This window comes from Aquarana catesbeiana, linkage group LG06 (genome assembly GCF_042186555.1).
Source record: "Aquarana catesbeiana isolate 2022-GZ linkage group LG06, ASM4218655v1, whole genome shotgun sequence".
NCBI lineage: Eukaryota > Metazoa > Chordata > Amphibia > Anura > Ranidae > Aquarana > Aquarana catesbeiana.
Genome location: NC_133329.1, coordinates 211509543 through 211527541, shown reverse-complemented (window position 1 = coordinate 211527541; position 17999 = coordinate 211509543). Strand labels below are relative to the sequence as shown.

Below are 17999 nucleotides of genomic sequence, written 5' to 3'. Positions count from 1 at the left end.
TGTTCCCTTGGAAAAAGGGGTTTGAGGTGGGGGCGGGGGATCTAGCATGCTTCCTATCCTCTTGGATGGAGAATGCGATTAAAGCCGCTAATCTTCCTTCTAAGCCCAACAGGGCAGAGGAGAATGCATCTTCAGTCACATACACAGGGGCTGAAGTGTGAGAAGCAATTGCACCACCAATTTCTTCCACTCACCCTGGCTTGCCATGTCAGGTATCTCCGAAGAGCATGACAGTGTGGAGGCATGACTGAGTTCCCAGCGCCTGGGGGTAGAATCCTTGGCACCTTTGTGGTACACTGGAAATCAAATGTGCTAAGCACAACAGCAGAGGCACTTTAACAAATTATGGTATTTGCTGAACAATAGTTTTAGTAAAAGAAAACAATGTCACCATAAGGATCAGCCTTTGATGCTGAGTACCATAATATTTCATGTGCTGGAAATGCCTGTTTACACACTTTTACCTGATTACACATAAGTGTCAGCTGTTACCGCACCTCTCCAGGAGGAGAGGGGAGGGGGAGGGGAATTTTTATCAGCAGTGTTTGTTAAGCTCCTAGTTTTAAAGGAAGACTTCACTTTATACAAAAAAATGGCTTGTTTTTTTGTTCATAAACTATTGCTGTAACCCCTTTAGATCCCTCAGAAGAGGAACACCATCTGTTCAATTAAGAACTCCCCTCAGGCTGCAGGGACCACACCCACTGCTATAGCCAGACACAGAGCTGCTGAAAAAGCATTGTACTAGGTAAGTGTAATATACTCCCTCTAGAGGAGACATTTTAAGGCATACAGTTAGGTGGACTTTTTACAGTTCCTAGGCTTCTCCCCTTACCTTATCCTCGCTGCAGGATACTGCTGATTTAACAGACAGATCCAACTTTCACCCATCACGGCAGGCAGCGTAGTTAAACCTTCAAAGACTGGGGCCCTTTTTAATAGGGGTTCCGCTCCTTTGGACCTGTATAGCACCCCTCAGGAACAACTTTAGGTAGTATGAAAAACCAAAAAGAGTCCTGGTTCCCAGGGCCTATTGGGGTTTTTTTGCCCTCTGAAACAACTGTGGGTATAGGATTGTATATCCCCCCCCCCCTCTATTGTTTGAACTGGATGGACGCGTGTCCTTTTTCAACCAACACTATGTAATACGCGCTTTTGACCATTTGTATTGCAATGGTCCACATCATCTGGTTAAGAGGCTCCTCCCTAAACGGTGTCACTTGGTGGTGGATGCACATTTTACACAGGAAGTTGCAGACACTTGTGGAATCATAGGGGCTGTGAAAGGACTTCATTCTGATTCTATATGGTTTTGTCACATCTTCTTGGTACTTTTAGTACATTTTTATTTTTTACAACTGCTGACATTTTTGGTATTTTATGAACACAAAGAATAAACACTTTTTTTTTTACATTTAGTTGTGGATTATTGACACATATTGAATTTACTAGTATTTATATAATATGATTTTGCATTTTTTTTTTTATACTTATATGCTTTATGATTGGTGTCACGACTGCACAAGTAGCTGCTGTATCTCACAGGTTCAAAAATACTTCAGCACAGATTCTTTACGTTTTATTTTAGGATGCTAGACTGAGAAAAATCTTTGTAGAAGTGACAGGCTTAGCCTAACTGGAGAAACTCAGAATTAGACAGTTTCAGCAGCTGAATGCTCAAAGGGCGTAAACAGATCTGAAGGATGTTCTGCAGGTGAAGATTTCTAATATACCCAGTTTCCCCGAAAATAAGACCTAGCGTGATTGTCAGTGATGGCTGCAATATAAGCCCTACCCCCCAAATAAACCCTACCCTGTTTCCCCGAAAATAAGCCCTACCCTGAAAATAAGACCTACAAGGACTTTAACTAGGGATTATTTGGGGGGTAGGGCTTATATTGCAGCCATCACCGACAATCACACTAGGTCTTATTTTCGGGGAAACAGGGTATCAGGTTCAAAATATCTGGGTGAAGGGCCCATTCCTCTTCATCTAGGCGGAGGGGGCGAGGTAATCTGCTTTCTAGTTGTCCACTGCCGATATGTGGACTGCAGAAATCTCTAGATAATGAGGCTCCATGAGATCTCGCTTGCTTTGTTTAAAGCTGCATGACTCCTAATGTCCTCCACATTGTTGATGTGAGTCACGACCGTGGCACTGCCTCACGGTACCCTAATTGTATATCCTTGCAGCACCATTTTTATTGCTGTGAGCTCCAGGATGTTGATGGGGAGCTTGGCTTCCACAGGTGCCCATGTTTTTTGGACTATAAGGGACTCCATTAACTCTACAGTGATGAGGTAGGAAATACTGCCTCATTGTTAGGGCAGAGCTCGAGATCCACCAAATTAGGAATTCCTTGCTTGGCTGGACAAGTGCATTGGTGGGTTGAGAGAAGGAACATGCTTAATCCAGGTCGCCAAGATGTTTTCTTGAATAAATGGTACAACCTTGAAGGAGGCTACAAAAAAGCCTAGTACTCATTTACAATCTAAGAGAAGGCTGGAGAGACAATTTTTTTTGGAAACCGATCACCCAACCGAAAGCCTGGAGCATCTGAAATGGTCTGTGGACATCCTTCAGGAGAAGGTGCTCAACCCCGTCCTCAAGTACCTCCAACAAGCCATGTTTTGCAAATTTCTCTTAGATAAAATAGCTGTCCACAATAACAAGCCATTGACTCAGATTTAAAGCACCTGTGCAAGATAAAGGAACACCTGCAAACATGGCCTGTTGGGGGTACTTGAGGCCATGGTTGAGAACCACTGCTCTAAATAAACAGTGACCTGAATTCTGAGAAGAGCAGAAATACTAGGACCTTTGTGAATACACTGGGGGAAGAGGATTGCAGATCTTGGATGCCTGTGGATGCCAGGTATTACCCTTGTCTCAGAGAGGCCATAACAGTTCATGCAGGGGCTTTGCGCTTCAGAGGACCCGAAGGCCGAACAAACAGGGAATCAGACTGTTGAAATAAAGCTGTAAATGTCAAATTCAAACAACTCAAAGATCCAAAGAGTGAAGAGGAAAACTACAGAAGTTCTCAAAAAAGATCACTTATCCAGCACTTAGGAAAATATACTATTATAGTAGATAATCAGCTGCTCATTCCTATAGGGAGTATAAGCACTAGATGTATTAATGGTTGAACATTTAAAACAGCTGAAGAATCATTTATGAACTGCTACATGCAAAAGACTGCAAAAGACTGTTTTTGGACTTCGGTTTCAGTTGGATTTACAGACCTCTAATGTTTTATGTAATAATTTAAAACCTTTAGCGCTGCTGAAGTTTGAAAGACTATTTTTTAATTTAAATTTATTTTAATTGTAGCTTTGATTGCTTTTTTTAGAAATAAAGAGGAACACTACTTAGATTCTTAAGTAGATTAGAGTGTGCTCTTCCCCACAGTCACCTTTTGGATAAAGGCTTCTAAAGAAAATCCAAGCAAGTGTTCATCCTCCAAGAGCAGCCTCTCAATTTGCTCCTTTGCATAGAAGTTCTGCTGGCCAACACTTAAGCAATAGGATCTTTCTCATGTGGACAGAAATGGTGCCCAACTGTCTTATGGAGTTTTCAAAAGGCATCCACCAATGAACTGAAGGCTCTAAGAACGATTTCCAAGTTGGGTCACGGAGCGTACATTTTGCCCAGACTTTAAGGGGGACTCTAACCTCTTATCTGTGGCATCTTTAACCACTTCCCATCTGACATGCCTATATCAAGAGACAACCAATTCCTATCAATACCTGGATCACAGCTACAGATGACAGAGGTAATTGGGAGCCTACCACACAATCTTAGCCCCCACCCCTCTCTGCCTGTGGGAGGCCATTGCTTGATAAGGGTTAAAAAGGCTGTAAATCCCAGAAGGTGGCCACCCAGCTGAAGGGAGAGTCAGCCTATACAGGAAAACCTATGTGGCAGTCAACCCCCTTGGAGGCAGAATGGTGCTGGGCAGACTGAAGCCTGGTGCGGTGGTGCCAGGAACCATATGATGTGTAAGCTCAGAGAGATAGAAAAGCATATGTACTGTGCCCAAGACTAGAGAAAATGACCCCTTTGGCAGTCGCATAGTGCAATATTTCACCTCATAGGGAAACTGGCAGCAAGTGCCCCCAAAACAGCCTGGAGAAGACAATACATTTCTCCACTAGTATTCAGATCCAGCAGGCCCAGTCATAACCCATTACAGCAAGCATGCCCCAGTGTCTTCAGTGACTTGAAGCCACTCCAGGGGGATAACTGCCCTGGACCTGTATAGCACCCTGCCAGCGCGGTCACCTGGTAGACTGTACACCTGAGATCACTGCCCAAAGGATTCATCGCTGACCAGCATACATTACAGGCAGTTCCTGCTTTTGCATGGACATTCCCAAATACAGCCTATTGGCCGTAGCGACTGATCCAGATAAAGCTCACCTCTGCCCCACTACAGGTGCAAGGAACAAGCCAGGAATTATGGGAACAGAACTCTTAATAAGAGGATCTAGAGAAAAGGGGTTTCAGTTCATCTAAACAAGAACTTCTCTACCATGCAGCATGTCTTATTTTTCTTTTGGCAATATAAAGGACCTATGGCTGCTATACTATGAAACTACCATTGCTTAAATGTACATCAACCCAAATGACATAAAATCTCATGGATTAAACAACTTTTAAAAAAACAAATAGGTATATCAAAAGACCTTGTCACCTGGCAAGTTTATAGCCCCCGCGCTCTTGGTGCCTTGACGGATACATTCTGGGAAGCTGCCGCTGCCTACAAAGGCCGTTGGGTGTGACTTCTAGGGTCTGCTTGCACTCTTCCCAGCCCCCCCCCCCCTTTTTTCTTCCCTCTATTCTGGAGGCCCAGAACTATAGCTTTATATAAGTGGACTGCAAAACCTGACAGTGGAAGCCATGCTTTCTCTGTGGTTGGAAACCCTCTTGTAGTTGTTTGTTATATGTCCCGATACATTATTCCTGAATTCTACAGCTATGTTGTAGAGTAGCCACAGCTGTTTTTCCCTTTTAGTACTATTTATACAGGTTTTCCCTGAAGATGTGTCGATTTAGTTTTGAATGGTATCTATGTACCGTATTTTGCTAAAAACTTAAAATAAAGAATGTAAAAAAACAAAAACAAATCTTCAATTAACTCTGACATTTAACATACATACATGAGAGTAATTCATTCTGTTAGACAACGTAACCACAAATCCTGGATCATTAGGAATTGTCTTGTCACAGAAGATCACATCAACACGGTGATAAAGGTCTCTAAAGTACTCCTTGGCAGTTGCCAGCTCACTGCTCTCGTTCTCTGGGTCATCTCTAGAAAAAAAAAATGTTTATCATCATTAAAGTTAATACAAGTCAATCAAACATTCTTAAATTGATATATAAATCCACCACTGTCTTGAAAAATATTGTGGAGCTCAGTCAATATACTGTATAGCATGCATTAGGTATAGAAAGGTATGATATCTGGGACTACAGCCGTAATATTTATATGTCACTTTTAAATTTATCGCCTATAAACAAATATCCAAAAAATAGATATGTTGAGTTCTAGCAAATACTAGTGAAAGTCTACAAGAGTTCAACACTTTGAAAATATAACTATCCATACCAGAATAACTAGGGATGCACCGAAATTTTGGCCGCCGAAAATGGGCTTTTCGGCAATCTGCCAAAAAGAGAAATCACGCCGATAACGGAGCTGAAAACTGGGCAGGGCCTTGCCACTGGTGCCACCCAGTACTGGGGTGTCGTTCTGGAGCGTCCCCGTCCAGCCCTCTCCTCCTTCGACGAGGCGGCTGAAAGCAAAACAGTGCTCTATGGAGGAAAGCTGTCAGCACACCGCGTTAAGGAGCAGCTTGTCGGTATGATAACACTCCTCCCACTGATCATACAGAAAAGCTGCTTCTTAATGCGGTGTGCTGACAGCTTTTCTCCATAGAGCACTGTTCTTGGCTTTGCCTTGCTAACACTGCCCTGTCCTGATCCTGTCTGACACACTAAGGCAGGCTGCATGATGGGCACTGGTAGGCTGCATTTAAAACCTGGTGAGGCTGCATTGATCTCCTGTACCACGTCCCCAGTCTCTGACCAGCTCCTGTACCACGTCCCCAGTCTCTGACCAGCTCCTGTACCACGTCCCCAGTCTCTGACCAGCTCCTGTACCACGTCCCCAGTCTCTGACCAGCTCCTGTACCACGTCCCCAGTCTCTGACCAGCTCCTGTACCACGTCCCCATTCTCTGACCAGCTCCTGTACCACGTCCCCAGTCTCTGACCAGCTCCTGTACCACGTCCCCAGTCTCTGACCAGCTCCTGTACCACGTCCCCAGTCTCTGACCATCTCCTGTATAAAAATATTTTTCAAAAACAGTCATTTTCAGGATTGGTTTCGGCACCAAAAAACCCATTCAGTGCACCCCTAACCTTGCATGGCATTATGTGAGTTAGCAATTTAGAAATAGAAGTCATACAATTGCTGGCAAAATTAAAAAGCATTCCAGGAAAAGCACATATGATAAAAGGATTCTTTACCGATCAGTTCCTGACCTGTTCCTGGAGTACAGTGCAGGGCATGGGTTGTTTTAAATTACAACTGGGGTATCTGCAGCTACCTTCAAGTAATTTGACACTGGCAAAAAAAGGAAGGCTGTAGAGACATCCCCCTATATAACCCCCAACTCCAACCTCAACTAGCCTAAGTTTTGTAGCAAGCAATGGAAAGAACAGAGGGGAGGATTCTGTGTCTGCGCTATATTCCAGGAAACAGATTTTCCTGGCAAATCAAAAATCCAACAAAATCTCAAAATGTAGCACTTAAAATAAACATAGCAATCACATTTTTATAATTTTTGCACAGGATTTGCATTTATGGCCACATGGAAATTGCATAAATGTACAAATCCCATAAAACAGTGCAAAAGGAGTATATTGCAAAATAGCACTGAATGGTGCACAGAAAAGTACAATCTGTGCAGTTCAGAGTAAAAGGTACGAAAAATATATGTAAGCCACAATAAATTGTAAATTAAACTGCCAAGTGATGTCTGTACAGTTAATAAATAGTCCTATTAAGTAAAATGAAGTAAAATAAACCCCTCTAAAAGATAGGATTTTTAATAAAAAAATACCCCGCCCCCTCTAAGATTGAGAGCAAACGCCGCTGATCGCTCAGCATTCAATCTTTAGACTGTCAATCACTGGCTCTCTAGTATGCCCCACCAGTGCTCATTGGAGCTGTGTAGGGGGCAAGAGTCGCTGGCTCAGCGAACGTCCCTCAGAACGAGTGCTCGCAGCGCTGCGGCTTGATCCTGTGATCATTATCACAGAATCCAGCTGAGCAGAGATAGGATATAGGCGCTATGATTGGCCCTCCCGATCACGTGGCGGATGTGTCCAATCACAGCCGTGACAATGTAAAGAGACGTGTGTCTCTGACAGTTCTCCCCGCCGAGCTCAGTGCTGAGGGTGGGGGGCAAATCTGCCGATCTGCGACAGCTCTGTGTGAGGATGATTTTACACAGAGAGCTGTTAAAGATCACCCCACAAACAGTACACCAAGCACCACTAATAACCCTGTCCCCATACACGTCAGTGACCCCATAAAACATCTGCCTGTCCCCAATCACTGCCAACACCAAATAAACACTGATTTGGGTTATTTTTACCAAAAAAATGTAGCAGCATAATTTTTGGTAAAAATTTATCAAGAGAAATTACAAAATTTTATTACAGAAACTAAGAAAAATGCATTTTTTTGGAAAACTTTCGAAATTTTTTTATTTGTAGCGTAAAAAATAAAAACCCCAGCGGTGATTACATATCACCAAAAGAAAGCTCTATTTATGTGAAAAAAATTATAAAAACTTTGTTTGGGTACAATGTTATATGACCGCGCAATTCTCATTCAAAGTTTGACAGCGTTGAAAGCTGAAAATTGGTCTGGGAAGGAGGGGGGTTAATGTGCCCAGTATTGAAGTGGTTAATATCACTAAGACCTGGGTTTCAACAGCCATACCGTTAACGGCATAGACTGTAAAGCAGAGTGGAATATAGGACTTTGATAAAGTGGATCTGGCCTTTTGGAAGGAAGCCAGTTATCTTCTGCAAGAATCTGAGTATGTCTGTGTACCAAGTTCTTCTGGGTTAAATTGGGGCACAAAGAATCACAGTCTTCCTTAGAGCCTATTTTGTGGAGCAGGGAGGTAGTATTCCTAGTGGAGGGAAGGCATAGATTAGCCTGAACTGAGACCAGGGAATAACTTGAGCATCCAAGGCCAGAGCTAAAGGATCTATGGTTCTTGATACAAACAGGTTGTTTGTTGTATCTGGAAGCTACATTGTCCACATTCGAAGTTCCCCACTTTTGACACAACAGCCTGAACAAATCTTGGTGAAGAGACTTTTCCTCTTGGTAAAAGCAGTGACAGCCAAGATAATCTGCCTGACTGTGGTCCACTCCTGGGATGTGGACGACAGAGATCGATGGGCAGGGAATTTCTGCCCATGACAGAATATGGTTTGTTTCTCTCACAGCAGCCAGGCTCCTTGTGCCACCTTGATGGCTGATATAGGTCACTGTGTTGGTTAACTGCAACCATATAAGTGGCCCCTTTATAAGGAGGGTCCAGTGCAGAATTGGTCCCAGGACAGAGCCCTGGGGTACCCCACTGACCACTCTGAGTACGTTATTTATCATGACCCTTTGGACACGCCCCCGTAGCCAGTTTTCTATACAGGACCCTATGGCCAATGCCTACAGACCTCAGCTTGCAGATTAAGCATTTGTGGGGGGCTGTATCAAATGCTTTTTCAAAATCCAGATACACCACATCCACTGGCCTACCTTTGTCCAGATTGAAGCTCACTTCCTTGTAGAATGTTAATTGGCAAGAGCGACCTTTTGTAAAGCCATGCTGATTGCTGCTAATTATACGGTTTTGATCAGCAAATTCTTGGATATGGTCCCTTATCATCCCTTCAAATAGTTTACAAACTACGAACGTTAGACTGACAGGCCTATAGTTCTCAGGAATAGAGCTCTGCCCTTTTTTGAATATTGGTACTACGTGGGCTTTTCGCCAATCAGCTGGTACCAATCCTGTCAGTAAGCTGTCTATGAATATTAGGAATAGTGGTCTGGCTATAAACTGATCGGGTTCTTTAAGGACTCTCGGGTGTAAGCCACCTGGTCCCGGTGATTTATTTAGGTTAAGCTTCTCTAATCCTCTCTGAATTCCAGCCTCTGTTAGCCACAAAGGTAGATCCTGTGGCATATAGCTAACAATACTATCGTGGTCAGAATACCCCTCCTTTTCCTGTGTGAAGACCAAGAAGAAAGCATTTAGTAAAGCTGCCTTCTCTGTCATCTGTAACCATCTTCCCTTTCTCGTCCTTTATGGGGCCTGTGTGTTCCGCCCTCGCCTTTTAACTATTAACATATTTAAAAAAAAAACCTCTTGGTATTTTTACTCTCCTCTGCTAGGAGTCTCTCAATCTTTTTTTACCTGCCCTGATTGCGTACTTACACCTTATATTGCATTCCTTGTATTGTTTGAATGCCAACACTGACCCCTACCTTTTTACATTTTAAAGGTCATTTTGTTGTCCTTCATATGACATTTTACTTTTTTTTCATGCACCCAGGTTTAATCTTTGTTCCTCTATATTTATTATCTCTTGGAATGCATTTGGTGATACATTTAATATATTCCTAAAGAATTCCCATTTTTCCCTCTGTGTTCAAGGTTTTAAGGATTTGGTCCCACTTAAAAGCCAGCAGCATTGAGCCCAAATAAGTAAAAGTAAGAGGGGGTTATAACCCCTGTAAGTTTTTACCAACTGTATCCCATTGGAGGGAGATTTCCTTTCACTTCCTGTACTATAGCCTAAACAGGAAGTGAGAGGAAATTCCTACAAATTAGGGGATCTATTGGGGCCCCAAGGTTACCAGAACTAGCGTCCCCATTGGAAGATTTCCCCAAAATTACTTTTTTGGGGACAATCTCTTACTTTCTTACTCTTTACTTTGATAATGGTAAACAGGACAAAGAGGGTGAATCTCCTTAACCACTTCCCATCCAAGCCAATTCTGACATCTCTCCTACATGTAAAATTCATGATTTTTTGCTAGAAAATTACATAAAACCCCCAAACATTATATATGTTTTTTTTATCAAAGACCCTAGAGAATACAATGGCGGTCGTTGCAACTTTTTATCTCGCACGGTATTTGCGCAGCAACTTTTCAAACACTTTTTTTGGGGGAAAAAAAAAACAGTTTAATGCTTTTAAATAAAAAAACAAAAACCCAACAACATTAAAGTTATCCCAATTGTTTTGCATAATGTGAAAGATGAACTTACATCGAGTAAATATATACCTAACAAGCCACGCTTCAAAACTGCACACGCTCGTGGAATGGCGTTAAACTTTGCTACTTAAAAATCCCCATAGGCGACGCTTTAATTTTATTTTACTGGTTACAGGTTTTGAGTTAGAGGAGGTCTAGAATTATTGCTCTCGCGCTAACGTTCACAACGATACCTCACATGTGTGGTTTGAACACCGTTTTCATATGTGGGCGGGACTTACGTATGCATTCGCTTCTGCGTGTGAGCACACGGGGACAGGGGCGCTTTAATTTTTTTTTTTTTTTATTGTTAATTTTACTTTTTTTTAGTTTGACACTTTAAAAAAAAAAAAAAAAATTTTGATCACTTTTATTCCTATTACAAGGGGTGTAAACATCCCTTGTAATAGGAATATGGCATGATCAGTCCTGTTCGCAGTGAGATACGGGGTCAATAAGACCCCACATCTCACCTCTAGGCTGGGAAGCCTGAAATAAAAAAATAAACGATCACAGCTTCCCAGCCGAGGCAGCGCCATTCATTTGAATGCAGAGACCGGGAGTGACATCATAAATCTCTATGGTCACCATCCAGGGCCGGCGGATCCGTTCTCCGACTCACCGATGGAACGATCAAGGGGCGGAACAGCTGCTTGATATGGTGTAGGGAATCGCCGGCACTAAAAGATGATATCTTAATGATGCCTGTAGCTGCAGGTATCATTCAGATATATGCGCTCAAAGTCAAGGACATCATATGACGTACCTTGGACAGGAAGTGGTTAACAGGTACACAGACAGTGACAAAAACTAACAAGTAGTTTAACCCCTGTAGAAGTTTGGAAAATGTTCCCACTATTGGGATTACTTTCAATGACTATGGTAAATAAACAGTACAATGAATCTCCTTAACAGGGGCAAAGGTAGCAATGAAAACCTGAGAAGTATTCTAATCCCTCTCCATTAATAGGAGAGCAGGAGGACTGCCAGGACCACCAGGTATTTCACACAAAGGAAATAATACAAAGAACAGGATACTTTTTGACACAATACATAGTACAACAGACGACAGGAATATGAAATGCTGGGATAACACTTTCCAACTACAAACCAAATGTGCTAATGAAAGATTACTGCCTTAATCCTTCACAACCTGTAAATTTTGCATTTACATCTAAACTTGCACATGAAGTCCTCAATGCTCATAAACATGATCACTATGTAGTCATCCCAAGTGTAGGCAGAGATCCAACCCTGGTTAGATAGAATAACCCACCTATGCAAAGGTGGGGAAAAAAAAAAAAAAAAAAAAAAAAAAAAGCACATAGATAATGCTAAATTTAGGCTTAAATTTCCTCATGAAAGGGTTAGGGACATTAGATTCTCTTTAGTGTCCTGATCAGAGAAAAATTACCTGTTTGCAAAATTTTAAAACAATTTTAAAAACAACTCTGAAGTTTTTTTTTTTCTCAAAATGTTCTATTTAGCAAACAATAAAAAAAAAACCAAAGGGGATTAAATACCACCAAAACAAAGCTCTTTTTGTTTGAAAAAAATTACAAAAATTTCTTTGGGTACAGTGTTGCATGCGCAATTTTCATTCAGAGTTTAACAGTGATAAAATAGTACACAGCATTTTTCACGTAATTCACTAAAAAATGCTCACAAAAGGCAGCATATCATTTAATTGAAATTTGCACTATTTATCTTCTGAAACCCTTCAGTATTTTATTGCATGACATCATATCCACCGGGAATAAAAAAGCGGAGAGGGATTAGAACACCTGTCAGTTTTATTTGCTGTCTGTGCCCCTGCTGCTGTGCCCCTCTATTTCTACATTTCCTCTTGTGAAAGAAAATCCAACATTTTGGGTTGACATTGGAATGCTAACTGTGGGGAAATCTCCCCAATAGGACATAGATGGCAAAAAAAAAAAAAAAAAAAAAAAAAAAAAAAAAAAAAAAAAAAAACAACACCAACCTTGTAGGAGTTCTAACCCTCCCTTACTTTATCCCAAATGTAACTTTTTAGTTACACTACACAATTTTTGCTGTGATATTTGGCAAATTCATTGCTATATCTTTGGACATGTCTGTTTGTCTTGATAGAGAATAGCCATTAGGGAGAGTTACTAAAACTGGAGCCCAGAGAATCCGGTGTAGCTGTTCATAGTAACCAGTTTCTAAATTCAGCTTATTCAATGACGCTTTGACAATAACACCTAGTAGCCGATTGGTTACTATGCACAGTTGTGCCAAATTCTTTGTGCTCCAGTTTTAGTAACTCTCCCCCATTGTCATTCTCTGATGTTCTTTCATAGTGTAGATCTGGTATCTGTCTGCCAAACCTTCAAATTGATGACAACCTTCTAACAGCCCAAGTTCCTCACCTTTGTAAGAATACCCAATCCATGTCTGCCTTGCGAAAATTTGCGCCACAGATATCTCCAAAGATATTTGCGAAAAACGCAAGTATTTCCATTACCTATAAAATATGTTCTAACAAGGGATTAGACCATTGTGATATGCATGTACAGTACATTATGTTTGGAATGATTGGGAGGTCTATTCAGCAAAATATATATATATTACATACAAAAAAATATCTCTGAAAATCTGGCGAAATGACAGGAGAAACTAAAGATATCAAATTTTGGTTTCTATGCATTATTGTTGAGACTACTTGTCCAAAAAGATAGCGACTACTCCAAATTGGTTGTTATATTTTTACATTCCTTCAATATCACATGCCTGGACGCTACTTAAAGCATGCATTTCCTTTAGTGAATTGACTTTATGTTTTATGCGGTATTAACCACTTAAGCCCCAGACCATTTGGCTGCCCAAAGCCCAGAGCACTCTTTGCAAATCGGCACTGAGTCGCTTTAACTGAGGCGGCCGTGTGACGTGGCTCCCAAACAAAATTGATGTCCTTTTTTCCCCACAAATAGAGCTTTCTTTTGGTGGTATTTGATTACCTCTGCGGTTTTTATTTTTTGCGCTATAAACAAAAGAATAGCGACAATTTTGAAAAAAAAAACCACGCATTATTAACATTTTGCTATAATAAGTATCCCCAAAAAATATATAAAATATATAAAAAAAAAAATTTTTCCTCAGTTTAGGCCGATCCATATTCTACATATTTTTGGTGAAAAAAAAAAAAAAAAAAAAAAAAAAAAAAAAAAAAAAAATCGCAATAAGCATTTATAGATTGGTTTTCGCAAAAGTTATAGCGTCTACAAAAAAAGGGATAGTTTTGTGGCATTTTTATTCATAATTTTTTTTTTTACTAGTAATAGCAGCGACCAGCGATTTTTATCGTGACTGTGACATTATATCGGACACTTTTGAAACGATTTTGGGACCATTCACATTTATACAGCGATCAGTGCAATTAAAAATGCATTGATTACTGTGTAAATGTGACTGGCAGTGAAGGGGTTAACCACTAGGGGGAAGGGGTTAAGTGTCCTAGGGAGTGATTCTAACTGTGGGGGAGCGTGGCTATGTGTGACACGACACTGATCACCGCTCCTGATTACAGGGAGCGGTGATCAGTGTCCTGTCACTAGGCAGAACGGGAAATTCTTGTTTACAATAGCATTTCCCCGTTCTTCCTCTGCGTGAGACGATCGTGGGTATCCCCCGCGGACATAGAGTCCGCGGGACCCGCGATCACACTCATGGAGGTCACGCCGCGCCTGCAAACCGCTTCTTAAAGGGCAACATACAGGTACATTAATCTGCCTGTATGCGCCCTTCTGCCGACGTAGATCGGCGTGAGCCAGTCAGCAAGCGGTTAATAGACTTCAATATGTTCAAACATCTGCTTTCCTCTTGCTCACCTAGAAGGCTCTTCATGGCGTGGCACACCATTATCTCTCAGAAATTTTATCAAAAGTACCCCCCCCCCCCCCACCCGATAACCTCTGTTTGTCAAATTCTAGTGTTCTGTGTATCCCCTCTACTCACCTACACCCGATGGGAGACAGAACCTTCTACTGCTATGCTCCAAAACTCTGGAATTCACTTCTAAAGAACATCAGAGTGGTCTTCTCTAAACTCATTCAAATCAAATCTAAAAACGTTTTTCTTTAGACAAGCTTTCACCTAATTGTGTTTTTTTTCCTTTAGATTATCCTGTGTATTTCTTATGCTTTTCTTGTAAAGTGCTTTGAGAAGCTACCATTAACCTCTTGCTGACCAGCCGCCGCAGTTTTACTGCGGCAGAATGGCACGGCTGGGCGAAACTACGGTATGTCACGTCGCTTCGCCTTTTGGCTACTAGGGATGTGTGCGCATGCCCACAGCGTGTGCCCGACCCCGATGCGAGTGCCCGCGAGCTCGATGATCGCTGGGCTCCCGCAATCGCCCGTGGATGAGCGAGAATTGGGATCTGTGTGTGTAAACACACAGATCCCAGTTCTTTCAGGGGAGGAGACAGATCATGTGTTCATTCTTACTATGTATAAACACCGATCTCTCTCTCCTCCTAGACAGTCCCATCCCCCCCAGTTAGAAACACACATAGGGAACAGTGTTAACCCCTTGATTGCCCCTAGTGTTAACCCCTCCCCTGCCAGTGACATTTACACTGTCAATGGTTTAAAAAAATGTGTCAAAAGTGTCCAATGTGTTCGCCATAATGTCATAGTCCCGATAAAAAATTGCAGATCGCTGCCATTACTAGTTATAAAAAAAAATAATAAAAATTACAAATCTATCCCCTATTTTGTAGACGCTATAATTTTTGCGCAAACCAATCAATATACGCTTATTGCGATTTTTACCAAAAATACGTAGAAGAATAAATATCGGCCTAAACTGAGGAAAAAATGTTTTTTTGATAAAAAATGTGGGATATTTATTATAGCAAAAAGTAAAAGATAGTTTTTTAAAATTGTAGCTCTTCTTCTGTTTATAGCGCAAAAAATAAAAACCGCAGAGGCGATCAAATACCACTAAAAGAAAGCTCTATTTGTGGGGAAAAAAAGACTTCAATTTTTTTTGGGTACAGCGTGCAATTGTCAGTCAAAGCGACGCAGTGCCAAATCGCAAAAAATGGCCTGGTCATAGAGCAGCCAAATCTTCTGGGGCTGAAGCGGTTAAAGGAGCTATATAAAATAAAGTGATCTAAGAATTTGGTAAGCTGCAATATGTTTGCTTTTGGGTTTTTAATCACTTTAACAACTGTGTTGCCTATGCTGTGAGTGGCCAATCACAGATCAATAGTGATCACAGCTGCCATGAATGGCTAACCTATTCACGACCTTCATTGTAACAAAAAGGAAAAAAGTAGTACAGTGATATTATGGTGCCACTGAACTACTTTGATGAAAATATGCAAAATAAAAAAAAAAGAAAAAAAAGAAAAAATGAATTAAAAAAAACTAAAAACGTTTTTTTTTTTTTTTTTTTTCACACTGTCACCAGTGTTCCTGATCATTGATTAATCAGTCATATGATGATGCTGATGGTGCAGTCACTGACAGTGGGAAAAAAGAAAAAAAAATTGTGATAAAAAAAAAAAAAAAAAAAATATGTATTCACCTTAAAAAATGGTGACAAAAACGTTACCAGTTCAAAAAGCTCAAGAATGCCTCTTACTAAATGTCTCAGACTGTCAACTTTCCAAAAAGGGGTCACTTGCACTTTCCTAGCATTTTTAAGCCTCAAGAAATGATATGGGCCGTCAGTACATCAGGGTAGCTCAATTTTCAACTATATATACACACCCTAGTTTGTAGACGCTATAACTTTCACACAAACCAATATACACTTATTGGGATTTTTTTTCCATGAAAGACATGTAGCAGAATACATTTGGCCTAAATTTATGACGAAATTTGATTTTATTGACAGAAAAGTAGGAAAAAAATTGAATTCTTTAGTCGATTTTCGTTTATATTGCAAAAATAAACGAATCCAGCGATAAAAAGAAAGCTCTATTTGTGTGAAAAAAAATTATAAAAATGTAATTTGCACACAGTATTGCATGACCGCACAATTGCCAGTTAAAATAGCGCAGTGCGGGGGCGTGTCCAAGATGGCGCACTGAGCAGACGCATGCGAGAGAGCTCCGCCGGGATCTGAGGCTTCTCTCTCCTTTCCAGGCACCTACGGACACAGACCTGGGGCTGCAAACTTCCCCATGCACCGCTGTTCCTCCCGGACACCGAAAGGATGGGGTAAGAAGTACATTTTCCCCGCCTGTGCAGACCACGTGGGTGCCCGTGTGCAGTCCTCCATTAATATGGCATCATAGACAGTCTCAGGAGCAACCCCCACTGCCAAATCCTGGCCTCTCAGAGGTTTTAGTGGCCATTGCCAAATGCCATGCGTCTGTCACATCCCTCACCACAAAGGTGGATGCTGTTCAGCTTGTGGGGCTCATCAGGCTGGACATGGACAAAATGAGATCCAGAATCTCTTCTGCTGAACAGCGCCTGAGCCACACAGAAGACATAGCGGGTGAACACACTGCACACCAAGATTAAGCCATTAGAATACAAGGCTGAGGATGCTGAGAACCGTAATAGAAGGAACAACCTCGGCATTATAGGCCTGGCAGAGGGTGTAGAGGGTCTTCATCCGACTGACTTTGTGGAAAAATTCCTGTGCACCCTTCTATGCAGTAGAGAGGGCCCACCATATCCCCCCCTAAGCCAGGCCCACCAGGATCACCAACACGTACTTTTATACTCAAGTTTCTGAACTTTAGTGACCAGGATGAGGTATTCAGAGCAGCAAGGGCAAAGGGAAATCTGGCATACCAAAACAGCAAAATCCTCATTTTCCCTGATTACTCTGTGGAAACGCAGAAATTGAAGCGCTCATTTGATCAAGTAAAAGCAGCTATGCGGCTCAAAGGTATCAAATACAGTGTCCTATTCCCTGCACGCCTATGGGTGCAAGATGGCGAATCGACAAAATTCTTTACCTCCCCCAGGGATGCATCTGCATGGCTTGATTCCCTGCCCCCACATCGCTGAAGGTGCTGACCTAACTGCCCTGGAATTTGCCCCTGCTGTGTACTGCAGCACCTATCTTACTTGACTGCCTAGCATCTCAACTTTTTGCCGTGAGCGGCTTCGTTCCAGCTTCCCAATTGTAAACACGGAAGCGACGTCATGACGTCACTTCCTGTTTACTCAGCTGCCAATGGCACCAGTTTTAAAAAAAAATACAGTGTATTCAGAATCGCTGTTTTCAGCAATCTGAATACTTTGAAATGCAAAGGAGGGATCGGGGGTCTTTTACATGTGAGGTATCGCCGCGATCGTCAGAGCAAGAGCAATAATTCTAGCACTAGACCTCCTCTATAACTCTAACCTGGTAACCGTAAAAAAAATTTAAAGCGTCGCCTATGGAGATTTTTTAGGTACCGTAGTTTGTCGCCATTCCACGAGTGCGTGCAATGATAAAGCGTGACATGTTTGGTTTCTACATACTCGGCGTAACATCATCTTTCACATGATACAAAAAAATTGGGGTAAGTTTACTGTTTGGTTTTTTAAAATTCATGTGTCCCTTTTCCCAAAAAGTTGCGTTTAAAATACCGCTGCACAAATACTGTGACACATAAAATATTGCAACAATCGCCATTTTATTCTCTGCTAAAAAAATATATATAATGTTTGGG

At 41.5% G+C, this 17999-nt stretch overlaps 1 protein-coding gene across 3 annotated transcripts in view; it reads right to left on the bottom strand.

Annotated features, from left to right (window-relative positions):
• USP7 (ubiquitin specific peptidase 7) overlaps nucleotides 1-17999 on the bottom strand; it is a 636127-nt gene that overhangs the window by 195882 nt on the left and 422246 nt on the right. For all 3 annotated transcript variants that reach the window (XM_073632969.1, XM_073632970.1, XM_073632971.1), the window contains one exon: nucleotides 5164-5317. In XM_073632969.1, coding sequence (XP_073489070.1) covers nucleotides 5164-5317 — 154 coding nt within the window. The remainder of the gene's footprint in view (nucleotides 1-5163; nucleotides 5318-17999) is intronic.